The following is a 17,365-nucleotide window of genomic DNA, read 5'->3' on the forward strand; positions in this document are numbered from 1 at the left end:
TAAAATTCAAAGTTCCACCAATCTGGGCCACAGTGGGTTGAACATCTATTAATATACAGTTGGACCCTGAGCAACGCAGAGGTTAGGGATGCCAAACCCCTGTGTAATAAAAAATCCACCTGTTTTAACTTTTGACTCCTCAAAACAATAGCCTACTGTTAACCAGAAGTCTTACCAACTAATATAAATAGTTGATTAGCACATGGTTTGCATATGTATTGCATAATGTATTCCTGAAGTAAGCTAGAGGAAAAAATGTTAAGAAAATCATGGAAAATGCATTTACAGCGCTGTACTATATTTACTGAAAAAATAAAAGCTGCTTCTGAGCCCCCCTGTTCAAACCCATGTGGTTCAAGGGTCAGTTGTACACTCATGCAAATTTTCCACGGGGCCACCAGCAAAGGGACCAAATCACACATTGCACCGACCAGGTGTATGGCTAGGGTTCCGGCTTCCTCATCCCACATGCACGCTGATCTCGAGGGAAGTGAGACAACACACATCTTTTAATAGAGGTCTCAGCCCGTTAGGTGCTGATTCCAAAAATCTTAGTAGCACTCCTCTTGAATCTGGGGGTCTCCTTGGCTCAGCCCCCCTTCAGCTCTTATCAGCAAATCCCAAAGAGCAAACCAGGGGAGAGGATGGAGGACATTAGCTCTTACTCTTTCAGGACAGAACTTGGTGGCATGAGTTCCTCCCAGCCTCCCAGCCAGTGTAGCCAGAGGGCCTCACCCTGTAGCCTTCCTCACAAGGACCTTCAGGGGTCCCCTGAGGTGCCAATACTCTTTGGGCAAGCAAGCGCACAGCTTCCCTCCACCCCAACCATGAAAACACAGCAGAAGGCGGGCAAGAGAGGAGCAGTGTGTGGGGCGGTCAGCAGGGCAGAGGGGGGCAGGCCGGGGAGGTCAGCGGGGCAGAGGGGGGCAGGCTGGGGAGGACAGACAGCTGAGCTTCCATCCCTAGAGCAGATGCCTCTTCTGTGGCCCAGGGTCCAGGCCAGAGCCCCTGTGACCTGGCACCCAGAGCTCAGAGAGGCTAGGAGGGGTGTGGGCTTGCTGAACGGCCTCCCCTCAAAGCACAGGGGTGGGGGTGGGGGTCTGTGCAAGATAGAAAGCCTTTGGCTTATTCCAGAGATGGAGACGGCCTTTTTACAAAGGTATTTTATTTCAGTAAATAAAATAGTGGTTCTTTTAAGAGCATAAAAAAATCGATATAATTTTAAGATAACCGTACAGGCAGGGAGTTGATCCTGTGACACATCATCCAATAACCGTCTTCTCTGTCTTCTCAGCTGGAATCCACTCAGGCTGACATGTAAATTGCAAATTCTAGAAAGGAAGACAGAAAGGATGAGCAGGAAATGTCTGTCTTAGCTGCTTAGCATTAGCCCTCACGCTCAGCATCTCAATGCGGCAAAAAGAAACCACTGAAGTTTATTCACGAACATATTTTCAGCCATTCACGATGTTCTGAACATCTACAAGTCCCCCTTGTTTAAAACCGGGCTCGGGGGATCCCTGGGTGGCACAGTGGTTTAGCGCCTGCCTTTGACCCAGGGCGCGATCCTGGAGACCCGGGATTGAATCCCACATCGGGCTCCCGGTGCATGGAGCCTGCTTCTCCCTCTGCCTATGTCTCTGCCCCTCTCTCTCTCTCTCTGTGACTATCATAAATAAATAAAAATTAAAAAAAAAAAAAAAACTTAAAAAAAAAATAAAAAAATAAAACCGGGCTCGAGGCTGGAGAGAAAAGGAAGCGGCAACCCTGCTGCCACCCTGAGGGCCTAGGTGGATGCCTGAGGGAGGGGAGAGCATGTAGGGCGCCTGCTCGATCTTTCCTTCCTCTTCTCTAAGGCACCACATGAGGACTCTGCCTGGGGCACAAATGCAACCTGCAACCTTTCAAAGAGAACTGCCCTCCCTGGCCTGGTTTACTCCTGCAGGGCTCCCTCTTTGCTCACCCTTGCTGACCCTGTGAGTTTCAGTCAGGAAAGCACCTCTCCCAAAAAAACGTAAGGTTCCCTGACAGGAGCTTCTTGAGCCTGCCCGAAGCAGACAGACTGCCAAGGACTGGCGTGGGCTGATGGGCAGTGTCCTGGTGGGCAGTGGCAGAGGAGGGGGTAGGCAGTGTCCTGGTGGGCAGTGGCCAGGTGGGTGGTGGAGCAGTGGGAAGTGGCCTGGTGCACAATGGTGCAGTGGGGAGTGGCTGGCGGGGCAGTGGCCAGGTGGGCAGTGGTTCCGTGTGCAGTGGTGTGGTCAGCAGTGCAGTGGAAAGTTGCGGGGTGGGCATTGGTTGGGTGAGCAGTACCCAGGTGGGCAATGGTGCAGTGGGAAGGTGGGCAGTGGCAAGGTGTGCAGTGGTGCAGTGGGCAGTGGTGTGGTGTGCTTGGGTGCCTTAGGTGGTGGTGCAGTGGCCTGGTGGGCAGTGGTGCAGTGGCATGGTGGGCAGTGGCTGGGTGGGTAGTGGTGCAGTGGCTAGTGGCCTGGCATGCAGTGATTCAGTGTACAGTGGTTCAGTGGGCAGTGGACTAGTGGGTAGTGGTGCAGTGTGAAGTGGTGCAATGGTGCAGTTGTGCAGTGGCCTGGTGGGCAGTGGTGCAGTGGCCTTGTGGATAGTGGTGAAGTGGGCAGTGGGGCATGGTGGGCAGTGGTGCAGTGGGTAGTTGTGGGGTGGGCGTGGTGCAGTGGGCAGTGGCCTGGTGGACAGTGATGCAGTGTGCAGTGGTGCACTGGCCAGTGGTGCAGTGGTGCTGTGGATAGAGGCCTCATGTGCAGTGGTGCAGTGGGCAGTGCTCTGGTGGGCAGTGCTGCAGTGCCTAGTGACCTGGTGGCAGTTATTCAGTGTGCAGTGGGTGCACTGGGCTTGGGTATGTTAGGCAGTGGTGCAGAGGTGCAGTGGAATAGTGGGTAGTGTTGCAGTATGCAGTGGTGGGTTGGGCAGTGTTCTGTTGGGCAGTGGTGCAGTGTGCTGTGGTGGGGTGGGCTTGGCGGCCATGAACAGTTGTGCAGTGGCTGGTGGGCAATGGTGCAGTGCCTAGTGGCCTGGTGTGCAGTTATTCAGTCTGGAGTGGTACGGTTGGCTTGGGTGCCTTGGGCAGTGGTGCCGTGGCTGGTGGTTGAGTGGTGCAGTGAATCAGTGTACAGTGGTGTGTTAGGCAGTGGTGCAGTGATAGTGGCCTTTGTGCAGTTATTGATGTGCAGTAGTGCACTGCTGCAGTGTACAGTGGATGTTGGGCAGTGTTGCAGTGACTCAGGTGCAGTGATGGGTTGGGCAGTGGTGTGGTGGCCTTGGGTGCCTTGGGCAGTGGTGCAGTGGACTTGTGTGCAGTTATTCAGTGTACAGTGGACTGGTCTTCTGTGCTGCAATGTGCAGTGATGCAGTGGTGCAGTGGTGCTGTGGCCTGGTGGACAGTGGTGCAGTGACTGTGCAGTTTCAGGGTGGGCAGTGGTGCAGTGCTAGTGGCCTTTGTGCAGTGATTTGGTGTGCGGTGGTGCACTGGTGCAGTGTACAGAGGGTATTGGGCAGTGGTGCAGTGATTCATTGTGTAGTCATGCGGTGGGCAGTGGCGCGGTGGGCTTGGGTGCCTGGGGCAGAGCTGCAGTGGGCAGTGCCTGGTGGGTAGTGGTGCTGTGAGCAGTGGCTGGTGGGCAGTGGTGCGGTAGGCTTGGGTGCCTTGGGCAGAGGTGCAGTGTACTTGTGTGCAGTTCTGCAGTGTGCAGTGGACTGGTCTTCTGTGCTGCAGTGTGCAGTGAGGCAGTGGTAAGTGGCTGGGTGGGCGGTATACAGGTAGAGAGTGGTGCAGTGGGCAGCACCCTGGTTGGCAGTGGTGCAGTGCTAGTGGCCTTTGTGCAATGATTTGGTGTGCGGTGGCAGGGTGTACAGTGGTTCAGTTGTGCAGTGTGCAGTGGCTGGTGGGCAGTGATGCAGTGATTAAGTGTGCAGTGCACTGCTTGGCAGTGGTGCAGTGTGAAGTGGTGGGGTGGGCTTGGGGGCCGTGGCTGGTGGGCAGTGGTGCAGTGATTCAGTGTGCAGTTTCACGGTGGGTGTGGTGTGGTGCGAGTGGCCTTTGTGCAATTATTCAGTGTGCAGTGGCATGGTGTGCAGTGATTAGCTGTGCAGTTGTGCAGTGTGCAGTGGCTGGTGGGCAGTGGTGCAGTGACTCAGTGTGCAGTGGTGCGGTGGGCTTGGGGGCTGTGAAGACTGGTGCTTTGGCTGGTGGCCAGTGGCGTATTGATTCAGGGTGCAGTTTCGGGGTGGACAGTGGTGCAGTGCTAGTGGCCTTTGCGCAGTTATTTAGTGTGCAGTGGCAGGTGTGCAGTGGTGCAGTGACTGGTGGGCACTGGTGCAGTGATGTGGTGTTTAGTGGTGCAGTGGGCAGTAGTGAAGGTGGGCTGGGGTGCTTTGGGCAGTGGTGAAGTGGTGCATGGATGGGTGAGCAGCAGTGCAGTGGCCTGGTGGGCATTGCCCTAGTGGGTAGTGGTGCAGTGCCTAGTGGCCTGGCGTGCAGTGATTCAGTGTGCAGTGATGTGGTGGGCTTGGGTGCCTTGGGCAGTGGCACAGTGTGCAGTGGTGCAGTGGTAGGTGGCTGGGTGGGCAGTGGCGCAGTGATAGGTGGCCAGGTGGGCAGGATACAGGTGGAGAGTGAGGCAGTGTGCAGTGGTGCCATGGGCAGTTTTGCGGTGAGCAGTTCCCTCATGGGCACTGGTGCAGTGGGCCGTGGCCTTGTGTGCAGTTATTCCATGTGCAGTGCTGCAGTGTGCAGTGGATTGGTCATCTGTGCTGCAACGTACAGTGAGGCAGTGCTACAGTGGTCAGTGGTAGGTGGCCAGGTAGGCAGTATACAGGTGGAGAGTGGTGCAGTAGGCATTGCCCTGGTGGGCAGTGGTGCAGTGCTAGTGGTCTTTGTGCAGTTATTTGGTGTGCAGTGGCATGGTGTGCAGTGATTCGGTGTGCAGTGGTGCATTGGTGCCTTGGCTGGTGTGCAATGGTGCAGTGGGCAGTGGCCTTGAGTGCAGTTATTCAGTGTGCAGTGATGCAGTGGGCAGTGGCCTAGTCATCTGTCCTGCAACGTGCAGTGAAGCAGTCATGCAGTGTGCAGTGGTCGGTGGCCGGGTGGGCAGTTGTGCAGTGGAAAGTGGCCAGCTGGGCAGTATAGAGGGGGATAGTGGTACAGTGGGCAGTGCCCAGTGGCCTTGTGTGCAGTTATTCATTCTGCAGTGGTGAAGTGATTCAGTGTGCAGTGGGGAGTGGTGCAGTGGTGCAGTGGCCTGGTCAGTAGTGGTGCAGTGCCTAGTGGCCTGGTGTACATTATTCAGTGTGCAGTGGTGCAGTGGGCTTGGGGATGTGGAGAGTGGTGCAGTGGCCTGGTAGGCAGTGGTGCAGTGACTCAGTGTGCAGTTTCGGGGTGGGCAGTGGTGCAGCGCTAGTGGCCTTTGTGCAGTGATTTGGTGTGCAGTGGCATGATATTTAGTGATTCGGGGTTGCAGTGGTGCAGTGGTGAATGTGCACTGGCTGGTGGATAGTGGTGAAGTGATACAGTGGGCTTGGGTGCCTTGGACCGTGGAGAGTGGTGCAGTGGCCTGGCGGGCAGTGGTGCAGTGACTAAGTGTGCAGTTTGGGGATGGCCAGTGGTGCAGTGCTAGTGGCCTTTGTGCAGTGATTTGGTATGCAGTGGTGCACTGGTGCAGTGTACAGTGGATGTTGGGCAGTGGTGCGGTGATTCATTGTGCAGTGGTGTGGTGGGCAGTGGTGTGGTGGGCTTGGTTGCCTTGGGCAGTGGTGCAGTGGCCTGGTGGGCAGTGGTGTAGTGCCTAGTGGTCTGGTGTGCAGTTATTCAGTGTGCAGTGGTACGGTGGGCTTGGGTGCGTTGAGAAGTGGTGCAGTGGCCTGGTGGGCAGTGGTGCGGTGGGCAGTAATGCAGTGGGCAGTGGTGGAGTGGGCAGTGGCAGAGGAGAGCATGGGCAGTGGCCTGGTGGGCAGTTTTGGGGTGGGCCGTGGTGCAGTGGGCAGTGGCCTGGTGTGCAGTGGTACACTGGACAGTGGTGCGGTGGGCAGTCCTGGTGGGCAGTGGCCAGGTGGCAGTAGTGCGGCAGGCAGGGCCAGAGGAGAGTGTGGGCTGTGGCCTGGCAGCACGGTGTGCAGTGGTGTGGCAGGTAGGGCCAGAGGAGGGGGTTCTGGGCCTGCCAGAGGCTCAGACGGCTGCAGTGATTGTCACAGTGCACTTCCCTGCGTTCAGCGTTGAGGCCCAGGGGCGCATGCCTGCCCTGGGTTCAAATCGGACTCTGCTCTTCACCAGGTAGAGCGCTGGCCCTCCCAACCTCTTAAGAGAGTAGCACTGCCCCCCGCCTCACTCCCCCCATAAGGGAGCAGCAGGCTTGGAGCCGAGGCAGGGACAACCATCTGCGTGCCCTGGCTCCTCTGCACCCAGAGCGCAAGGGTCGGGGTCTGCGCACCTCACCTCCTACAGGTGTTCACATCGGACAGCAGGAGGGTCTCATGCAGCCTCAGACCCAAGGGACGAGCCCACCCGAGCCCACCGTAGCCTTCGACGGTGCGAAGTCCCCGTACCTTTGATTCCCCTTCAGTTATCCTTCTTCTCTGACTGCTTCTTTTTCTCGGCTTCCAGTTTTTGCTGTTTGGCTTCCAACCTTTTCCTTTGGTATATTTTGACTCCGGCAAATGCCAGGCAGAGAATTAAGGTTTTCGCTGCCAAGATATACAGCAGTAGGGGCACATGTTCAAGGACCTTAAGGAAGAAAGCAAGCGACATAGAACATTCTAAACGCTCTATTATTGATAAGAAATGTTTCTTTCATGTTCCTTCATCTAACAAACCTTGACGGTACACCTGTTAGGTAACAGGCACCAGGCTAGGTGCTGGGGCTTCGCCAGGGACCAGGACAGACAAGGTCCCCGGCCCCACGCCAGCGCGCCCTCCGTCACTCCCTCGAGGCTGGCTTCGAGGGAGAGCCACCCGTGGACCGCAGACATAACTCTGGTCTCTCACAACAGGACCCTGCATTTTGCCAGGCACCCAGGCCCTCTGCTGCTGAGGCAGCACCTTTGTCCAGTGAAAGGACCCAAGTCGGCAGGCCTGGGGGATGGCTCTGCTCTGCCACAGACAGACCACACGACCTGGGTCAGTCGCTTCTTGACTTTCTGAGCTTCTGTCTCTTCAAGGGAGACTGGACCAGACCTTCCTTCTGCAGTCTCCAACTTCAGCAGGCTTACAATTTCCTCTTGGTTGTGGCTACTCATTAGCACTGGGATTTGAAGGTAAAATAAATATAAAAGGACAATAAAATTCAAAACATGAGGGGTCCCTGGGTGGCTGAGCTGCCTCTTGATCTCAGCTCAGGTCTTGATCTCAGGGCTGTGAGTTCAAGCCCCGGGTTGGGCTCCACACTGGGTGTGGAAGCTACTTAAAAAAAAAAAAAATTCAAAACATTGGAATTACTATTTATTAACCGTTCCTATAATTTCCTGTTAGAGGGAAGCTTTAACCCATGGGCTAAAATGATGTCTGGGGAATAACTATGGATTTGAATTACTCTCTGTACCTGCAGGTGCACTATTATGACAGTCTGTACAGCACAACAGTATCTCAAGGCAAATACTATAGTTGGTTTATTTTATTTTTATTTTTTAAAGATTTTATTTATTTATTCATGAGAGACATACACACACACACAGAGAGGAGAGAGAGAGGCAGAGACACAGGCAGAGGAAGAAGCGGGCTCCATGCAGGGAGCCCCATGCGGGACTCGGTCCCAGGACTCCAGGATCACGCCCTGGGCTGAAGGCAGGTGCTAAACCTCTGAGCCATCCAGGGATCTCCCAAATATATTAAACTATTGATTATACTTGGTTTATAAACATGATTAGTATGACGTGAATGATAATTTATGAGCTTTTTGTGATTAAAAGTTCGTTCTCAAAAAAAGATACGTTTTTTTTTTTTTGAGTGATCACCATTCCAGAGAATAGGTAGGATTTATTCCAATGAAATCATTAAACTGCCAAACTTATTCTAGGCAATTCCTATTTAATGAGATTCTGTGGGAAGCACATTGGTCTCTCCTTGTAACAGGTGAACTCAACTAGTCAGAAAAAACTGTGGTCGGGTACCACATGCTCACGGTGCTGGAGGGCTGGGAGATGTCACAGATGACTTAGTCCACCTCCTTGCTTCATGGAGGAGAGTAGAGCTCATGGTGGGGAGACACCAGCCCCCATCACACAGCTCCCTCATGATGAGGCCACACTCAGAGTGAAATGTTCTAACCTCTCTGCCACTCTTCTTTTCACTGCCCCCTGACTTCTCAGGAAGTGGAATTAGTGAAATCATAAATTATGTACATAGGTGGTTGTTCAATCTTATTAAAATGCTCAGACCTAGATGTAGAGCTCACATGCAGGAGATGTAGCATCAGTTAGGCCTCCCAGGGTCCCTTCTGCGCTTTCAGCACCTCCTGTACATTTTCCCCTGGAACTCACATCACATCCACATGAGGCAGGGAGTCTGTCCTAACTCTGTGGCTGAGAAAGTGCAAAGTCTGGAAAGGTTAAGGTCTGACCGAGCTAGGACTGGTTCAAAGCCTAAATTCTCTTCATCATTACACCGCACTGTAATGTATACCATGCTCTCCCCAACCCTTACCAGATTTACAAGTAAATTATGTAAGTAAGTGGTGTCTTGGCTACTGAATTTACCAAAGGCAACTGGATTCACCACCTCTGAAGTTATTTAGCTGGTTACTTATGGATGTTTGAGGCAGGCTGCAATGTGATGCAGTAGCAATATGCCGGATATGAAAAGGAGGAGCTCAAATATTTAAATGGCTTGAATTTAACTAAAACGGTAAGAACACAAGAACACTGAGTAACTGGATAATAATTTTCACAGCGAAGTCATTCTAATGGTAAACGATAAAAAGAACATATGTGCTTTAGAAAAGATCGCTCCAGCAAGAGCATAAAAGACTAAACAAATTGGCCCAGTGAAACTGTTTCTCCTAACAAATATAAGCAGCTTAGAACACAGACCCTCCTCACTCAGACTTACAGCTAACCTCCACTCCTTGCCCCAAATAATCCCCTAATGCATCTATTTTCTTGAAGAGGCTTCAAGAAAGGAAGCTTGACTCCACGTTTATCAACCAGCTATGAAAGAAAAAATGTTAAATGTTCTTTTATTTTACTTCGTTGGAGGCGATAATCAACAGTTTAGAGGTGGGGACCCCCTTTTATGATCACTAGGTTGATGGAGGCCAACTGAGCACTAATCCACATGAAAGAGTTACTCTTCCAGTTCTCTCCATCTCTACAGCTGGGCCTGTGGGTCCAATGATGAGGTCCCTATCACAGCCCATGGTTCCCTGTGATCTGAACATGAGACAGCTTTAGCTGTTACAGGAATGGAGATCTCAACCGGAAGTCAGAACATGCACCGAATTGGAAATGCATCAACACTGGACAGAGGTATGTGGTTTCAGGATTTACCTTCTTCCTGAAGGTACCGGAGAGAAGGCAGCAAGAGGCAGAAGCTTGGGGCCTGGGAGAGGGCACAGAAGCGGCAGCAGAGGTCAAGGACACTACGTAGGCTTAAAGCACAGGGTTCAGGGCTCCAACCCTCACGGTACTAAGCTTCAGCTGTGCTCAATTGCTTTGATTTCTAACAAACCCTTATTTTAACTCTCAGAACAGACCAACGTTCAAGGGGGTATATGAATAAAATATTGTGGGGGTCGACGAGATCTATACCAATTTTTAAAATAAATCCCCAATACTTGTGTAATGGAACAGCTATTTATTTATTTATTTGAGATTTTATTTATTTGACAGAGAGAGAGAAGGGATAGAGAGCACAAGGTGGGTGGTGGCAGGCAGAGGGAGAGGGAGAAGCAGGTTCCATGCTGAGCAGGAAGCCCAATGCCAGGTCCCAGGACCCCAGGTCCCATGACCTAAGCCAAAGGCAGACATTTAACTGAGGCCACCCAGGCGCCAGAGAATGGCTAATTTTTTGAGTAATTTTTTGAGTCACACTCCATTGCTAATGCAGGATGTTGACTGTCACTGACGGCCCCAGGCCACTGAGCCCGAAAGGGAAGCCCGAAGGCTCTACTGTGAGCTACAGAATCCTCCCGCCTTCCAGAGCTCTGTGTAGTCAGGCCACTTGTTTCTGACAGCACAGGGAAGGGCCCCCTTCTAAACATGAGGTTGCTCCCCGGCAGCCCCAGGGCTGTGTGTCTGCTACAAGTTGGAAAAGTTTGGGCAGACTTTGTCCCTGACACAAGAAAGAACTCCTTTTCTCACAAGCAGGATGGGCCTGGGTGGTCAAATGGGTTGTCTGTCACTCTGATTAAAAACTTTCTCTGGGGATCCCTGGGTGGCGCAGCGGTTTGGCGCCTGCCTTTGGCCCAGGGCGCGATCCTGGAGACCCGGGATCGAATCCCACGTCGGGCTCCCGGTGCATGGAGCCTGCTTCTCCCTCTGCCTATGTCTCTGCCTCTCTCTCTCTCTCTCTGTGACTATCATAAATAAATAAATAAATAAATAAATAAATAAATAAATAAATAAATAAATAAATAAACTTTCTCTGCAGGGTGCCTGGCTGGCTCATGCAACTCTTGATCTCAGGGTCTTGAGTTCAAGCCCCATTTTGGGAGCAGAGATTATTTAAAAATAAAATCTTTAAGGGTGACTGGGTGGCTCAGTCTGTTGAGCATCTGACTCTTGATTTTGGCTCAGGTTGTGGTCTCAGGGTTGTGAGATTGAGCCCGAGTTGGGCTCTGTGCTGGGTGTGGAGCCTGCTAGGGATTCTCTCTCTCCCTCTGCCTGCCCCTCGCCGCTCCATGGGCATGCTCTCTCTCTCTCTAAAAACAAAACAAAAAAACAAACAAAGAAAACCACAACAACCACGGCAAAAACTTAAAAAAATAAATCAATAAAAACTATCTCTGTGCCCTGCCTTAGACCAGTGTTAACCCCACACCTAAGCGATCAGAAACTCTGGGGGTAGCCCCACCATCTGTTTTAACAAGTCCTCAGGCGGTTCTGATGCACCCTTAGGTGTGAGCGCTACTGCCTTGGTGCATGGCACATAATGCTGAACTTTGCTGACATGGCCTCTTGTCCCCACTGACTGTGGCCACCACAAAGAGGACGAGCCCTTCCCTAAATCCCACCCCATACTTTCTGCTTCTTCCCCTTATATCCCCCACTGTGCCTTGTCTTTTCTTCTCAGCCTTTCTGCTGTGAGCTCAATATATGCTAAACAAACACTCCTGTACTTTCAACACCTTCAAGAAACCCTCACTCTGCCCCTTGACTTCAGCCAGGCTCGTCCTAGACAAGAGTCCTCCTGCATTGCGCCCAAACCCCTACTCAAAGGAGCTGGGGAAGGAGAGGGGTTCTCCACCTTCTAGCTCCCTGGTCCTCCTTCCAGATCATTCGAGCCATCCTTGCAATGCAAAGCTGGTGGATGTTTTGAACAAGGAAATGCTCATAATTGAAAAAAAATACATATGATGAGATTGCAAGTTTGAAAATACATACACGCTACAGTTACATATACAGAAAAAAAATGGAAGAAAACACACCAGAATTGTTACTAGTAGCGATCTCCGGAGGGTGGGATGACATGGTTTTTACTGGATTTCACAATGTCAAAGAATCTACAATAAGACACATTTTAGTGGCTGCTGTTTTAACCAATCTTTGCCACACCCCACGTACTTCAGGGGAGATCTGCTGACCGCTGCCCACAGCCCATCCAATGCTCACAGCTTGCAGGCTCACGGCAGCTGAGTCTGTTCTATCCAGGACAGCTGTGTTTATTCCTCAACCAGTTTAAGTTGTACTTGATGGTATTATAATGGATCATTTAATTACACACAACACTGATGAGACATGGCTATATTATATAAAGAAAAAATTGTTTCCATGAAAACTGAACTGAATGCTTTCAGTGCATTTTCAAATTTAGGTTGGAAAAAACCAAAACAAAACCAAGAACGGTTAGCAACACAAATGTAAAAGATTATCAAAGAAAGACAGAAAAACCTGGAAAGGTTTTGTGTGTTGTTTCATAAAATATTAACCCACTTTAAAGAAACCAAAATGTGAAACTGTAAGTAAAACTTTAAAGCCATGATTTTTGCAAGAGAAGTGAGGCAGATCCAAAGTCAGCGTACGCCCACTCAAAGAAAGGGCCTAGCTCTCCTCCAAGGGTCTGGGGAATAAATGTACTTCTAAATGTTTTAATTTAAAGTAGAATATTAAGTATCATTAGGATTCCTGCTTTAGCCCGATTTTTTCTTTTTAATCAACCTACATCTCCAGAATGAATTATTCTGAATGCTTACAGTGAGGGGAAAGAAAAAAGAAAAAAAAAAAAACCCAAGTCATTATGTTTAAAACAATTCTCACCTTCCAGTTCATGTTGGACTGATTATGAATTCACTCTGGGTCGATGCAGGCCCACGCAGACCAGAGCATGAGGAGAGGAGCTGGGAGGGCAGGTCTTGCTGTTCTGGCGGGGAAGAGAAGACACGGGTCACTTGAGGTTTTCCAGAGCGGATCGCCTTAGGAAGACCTCTTTGATGGAGAGAAAGGGTGCATGAGCAAAGACAGCAAGGGTTGCAGAGAGGAGGGGTCAGTCTCCCCAACAGGGTGACCCAGAGCCTGGTGGGAAGCAGCCTAGCTCAGGGCTGACACAGGCTTGGGTCCCAGTGAGCAGAAAGGTCTCCTCAGCTGCTCTGGGCTGAAGGTAGGAGCACAGCCCCGAGTAAAGGTGGCAGCGCTGCTCCTAAGAGGACATGTGCTTCCCCCATTCCTTTCATCTGTGCGCATGAGAGCTCAAGGCCAAAATCGACTTCTCCACCCATCTCCTGTCCTGAGCAAGAGCTGGCTTGTGGATGAGCGTCTGTTTTTCAGGTCCTCAGAGTGTTAACTAAGCTAAACTTGTTTTTTAAAAAATACCAAGAAGGGGAGCAAATGCTAGGGAAAATTGTCCTTTGAAAGCAATTCCTATCTAGAATTTCATCTAAAATGTGAGGGAGACCTAGGGGAAGGTGAAGCAGGGCGGGACAAGTCAGGGACACAGCCAGAGCACAGCCTTTGCCTCACGGCCTCCTATGTCACTATTTTTAGAATACAGCACATACCCCAAGAGTCAGAAGACTTGAGCTGTGGATGAAGAACCTACTACACTCTGGTAAGTGACTTCCCTCTCGGGGCCTTGGTCCCATCTGGAAATGAAGAAAGGGGGTGTCAACTAGCTGGGCTCGAGGGCCCCAACTTTTTCTAAAATTTGGCAACTTACAGCATAATCATAGTTTCATTTCACATTGCCCACCTGCACGAGAGCGCACTAGCTGCATGAACTCATGCAGTCTTCCCATCAGCCCTAGGAGGTAGAGGTGACTGTTCCATTTCAGAGATGAGGAAACAAAGTCTATGTAACATGTCCAGGGGTCACATGGGGACCGGGATTTGAACCCGTCTAATGTGGTGTCTTAAGCTGATGTAGGCAGAAAGCTCTGCATTCCAGAATCACGCAGACGCTTGTCTTTAAACGTACTTAGAATTAAGAAAAGCACAGGAAAATTTCACAGGCCTTTGGAATGGGGATAAAAATGTTTTACTAAAACTTTTACCTACAAAAGCATAAATATAGAAAATTCGTACCTCATCTATTCAAGGTCATAGTATCTGGAAAACATGCTGGTAGGCTGGCACAAGATTACTAACTTTTCCCCATGACTTCTTTCAAAGCCAGATAAGTTAATGAAAGGAATGTACACCATAAATCTGTTTAAATCTGATGACAGTGGTTGAAGGTGCTCGTTCTCTTCATGGATAAATGACCCGTTTGTCTTTTAGTAGCAGCAGATTCTGACTTGGACCAGAGAAATATCTTCCTAGCATGTCATAACCTGTTGCTAGAATTTTCACTTTCAGGAATCTCGGATAATCGCAGGGATAAGGTCATGTAAATTTTATTCTTACAACTCTTGTTCTAATTGAGTTGTGTATAAATATAATAGGTGAGCTTGGTGGTTCCTAATTCTCTGAGGTCATATTAATGTATGAATGTAATTAACATACTAATAACATGAATTAATAAAGGAACTGATGGATTAATGTAAGATACCTCAATGGATTAATAGAAGATATTGATTCCCAAGGTCAAGGATAACAAGTAGATCCAAAAAGCTTATGCAAGGAAATGAAAAAGAACACCTAGTGGGGCACCCGGCTGGGTCAGTCAGTAGAGCATGCAACTCTTGATTTTAGGGTGGTGAGATCGAGCCCCACAGTGGGTGTGGAGATTATTTAAGGAAATTAAAAAAAAAAAAAAAAGGAGTATTGCCTTAAAACATCACCACCACCCAATGATCTGGCCCTCTGGCAACTCAGGACTACGGTTACTACTGGTGTGACCTTGGACAAGTTGCTTGGCCTCTCTGAGCATCAGGTCCCTCATTTGTAAATTCTTCAGGGGTTGGATTGTAAACAGGAAGCAGCATGTTCAGCAAATGGAAAACATTACATAAATGTCAACCGTAACTGTCATGGTAAATATCTCTCTTTCTGCTAATGGACATGCCACACTTAAGAACTATAAACAAGAGGCAATCAAGGCAAAATGCAGTCAATGCAAGACAGCAGGGACCAAGAGGACTGGAGAGCTGGACTCTAGTCGTGGCGGTGCCAACAACACACATGTGACCTGGGGCAGACCATTCACCTCTCTGAACCAAAATATTCTCATTTTCGGGGATCCCTGGGTGGCTCTGCAGTTTAGCATCTGCCTTCTGCCCAGGGCATGATCCTGGAGTCCCGGGATCCAGTCCCACATCAGGCTCCCTGCATGGAGCCTGCTTCTCCCTCTGCCCGTGTCTCTGCCTCTCTGTGTGTGTGTGTCTCTCATGAATAAATAAAATCTTTTAAAACTAATAAAAAATTTAATTTAAAAAAATAAAACATTAATTAATTCAAAATATTCTCATTTTAAAAATCAGAATTCAAAGAACTCTGCCACTCTGGAATTCCTAAGTCACCATTCTTTCTGATATCACAGCATCTGACTATGACACGTTACTGGCAGTGTCCTCAATTTCAAGTGGAGAGTGATGACTCGCAAGCTCTTTAGAAGGAGACATATTTAGTCAACCTGCAAACAAAGTAGTGGAAGAGGTGCAGTGAGAGGGCGGGAGACAAGCGGGTTGATGGATCCAGCTCATTCCCACCCCCTGCCTTCAACTGATACCTTCCCCCCTCCCTTGCAATTACAGCAGCCAACTCAGCCCTTTCTGTAGCACCCCAGCAGGACTTCAGCAAAGAAGAACAACTGAGAAAGCTAAAAACATCCGCAGGCTCTTAGCTCCAGCACGGTAGGTGCACACCTGCTGCAGTATTAGACACAGGCGCAGGTGGTACCTGAGGGCCGCACTGCAAAAGCCAAGGAGACAGGTGCAATTCTGAGGTATAAAATCTATGAAGTGCAGGGAGTTTTAGACTTTCTCTGGACTCATCCACGATCTTAGCTTAACATCTGAAAAATAGCAATGGCTTGGATAGAAATGGTTCTGTCTCCTTTACTGCAAAAAAAAAAAAAAAAAAAAATAGTCTCATTTTTTTCCTTTGCCAGTTTTCTCCCCCAAAACCAGAAGCCCCATCCACCGATGAAAGCAATCGGGGGGGGGGCGGTTCCCGGGTGGCTCAGCGGTTTGGCACCTGCCTTTGGCCCAGGGCGTGACCCCGGGGACCTGGGATCGAGCCCTACATCGGGCTCCCTGCATGGGGCCTGCTTCTCCCTCTGCCTGTGTCCCTGCCTCTGTGTCTCTCATTGATAAATAAAATCTTTAAAAAAAGAAAAAAAGAAAGCCATCTGGACAGAATATTGTCCACAATCTACGTTTCCTTCTTGGCACCCCCAACAACCTCCAGGGCCGTCTGTGTCCTGGTGCCTCCGCCACTAAGCGGGACCGTCAGTCCGGGCCTAGCAAGCGCGGTCGCATCCCCAGGCTCTCCCCGGGGCACCCCAACTCTTCCCCCGCTCATTGGCAGTTGAGAGGTTGGGGGGGGGGGGCAGCTGCAGGTGCCCGGGCCGCGGACCCCGCGAGGCCTGGACGGCCGGGCCGGGACGACGACCCGCAGGTGGGGGCGGCGGCGGCTGTCACCCTCCCGCCCCCGCCCCCGCCCCGCTGACCCGGCGCCGGCCGGCGGGCATCCGCGACAGCAGGCGCAGACGCGGGGCGGCCACGCGACTCCCCAGCGCCCTAAAGAGCGGCGGAGCTTCGGGTCAGGCTCCGCTGACCGATGTCACCCACTTACAGCTGCAGGCCGCGGAGGAGCCGGCGCCAGGCCTGCACAGGAAGCGGGACTCCCAGCGTGCGGGGGGAAACTACACATCCCGAAATGCACCGCAGCGCGCGCCGGCGCAGTGGGCCCGGGCTGCTGGGCGGGGGTGGGGGGGTGGCGCGCAGGCGCAGCGCGGGGCGGGTCAGGATTTGGTGGTCCAGGCGCGGAGATGCGCGCGTCCTGCGCTCACCTGAGCTGCGGGCGGACGGAGCCGGGGTGTCCTGCGCCCTGAGGATCGAGTTTCCAAATTTAGCGTTCACCTCGTTGGACAAAATGCGTGCACCTTCCCCAGGGACGGCGCCAGCCCGCGGTGCTGGCTTCCCCGGCTCCCGCTTCAGCGCGCGGTCCCTGCCCCACGGGAGGGCGCGCCCGACCCCAGATCGAGGCCGGGGCGGCCCCCGGGCGTGTTCCCGGAGCTCGCTCTCCGGGCTCGGCTCCCCCTCGGGACTGAGGTCCCCTGCAAGCGGAGGCTGAGCGGCTGGCGCGAGAGAAGGCGCGGCTTGGCAACGACACGCTCTGCGGGATCCGAACCCGGGGGGTCGAACGCCAGATCGCACTGTGACGCGTGTGGTGATGAAGGACAGGATGTCGGGGTGCAGAGGAAGGGACAGCCCGAGCGGCGGAGGCTTTAGTTCTGCCCACAAGCCCAGTTTTCCGATAGAAAGTGACAAAGCTAGGGATGCTCTATGGCTCGGTGGTTGAGCGTCTGCCTTTGGCTCAGGTCTGACCCCCCCCCGACTCCCCCCCCCCCCCCCCCCCCCCCCCCCGGTCCTAAGATCGAGTCCCACATCTGGCTCTTTGGGGATGAGCCTCTCTTTCATCCCTCTTAGTCTCTGCCTCTCGCTGTCTCTGTGTCTCTCAAGAGTAAATAAATAAAATCTTTTAAAAAGGGGAGGAGGGACAAAACTAGCTTTGTCCTGAGCACTGTGAGGTCCCACTGAAGTCTCCCAAGAAGACCATACAGGAGGTAAAATAACCAACTCGCGGGTGAGGA

At 51.4% G+C, this 17,365-nt stretch overlaps 1 protein-coding gene across 4 annotated transcripts; it reads right to left on the reverse strand.

Moving 5' to 3' along the window:
- Nucleotides 1–1,148: 1,148 nt before the first annotated feature.
- Nucleotides 1,149–16,583, reverse strand: SMIM11 (small integral membrane protein 11). Of its 4 annotated transcripts, none has more exons than XM_072740754.1 (5): nt 16,345–16,417; nt 13,170–13,253; nt 12,433–12,535; nt 6,571–6,748; nt 1,149–1,331 (listed from the first exon to the last, which is right to left on the reverse strand). In XM_072740754.1, the coding sequence occupies exons 3-4, from the start codon at nt 12,442–12,444 to the stop codon at nt 6,584–6,586; spliced, it is 177 nt and encodes a 58-aa protein (XP_072596855.1). In that variant the 5' UTR covers nt 12,445–12,535; nt 13,170–13,253; nt 16,345–16,417; the 3' UTR covers nt 1,149–1,331; nt 6,571–6,583. The 4 variants fall into 4 exon arrangements, with proteins under 4 accessions (XP_072596855.1, XP_072596856.1, XP_025840940.1 ...); XM_072740755.1 differs by lacking the exon at nt 16,345–16,417 and adding an exon at nt 15,448–15,608; XM_025985155.2 differs by lacking the exons at nt 13,170–13,253; nt 16,345–16,417 and adding an exon at nt 16,562–16,583.
- Between the last annotated feature and the right edge of the window lie 782 nt (nt 16,584–17,365).

This window comes from Vulpes vulpes, chromosome 15 (genome assembly GCF_048418805.1).
Source record: "Vulpes vulpes isolate BD-2025 chromosome 15, VulVul3, whole genome shotgun sequence".
Classification (NCBI taxonomy): domain Eukaryota; kingdom Metazoa; phylum Chordata; class Mammalia; order Carnivora; family Canidae; genus Vulpes; species Vulpes vulpes.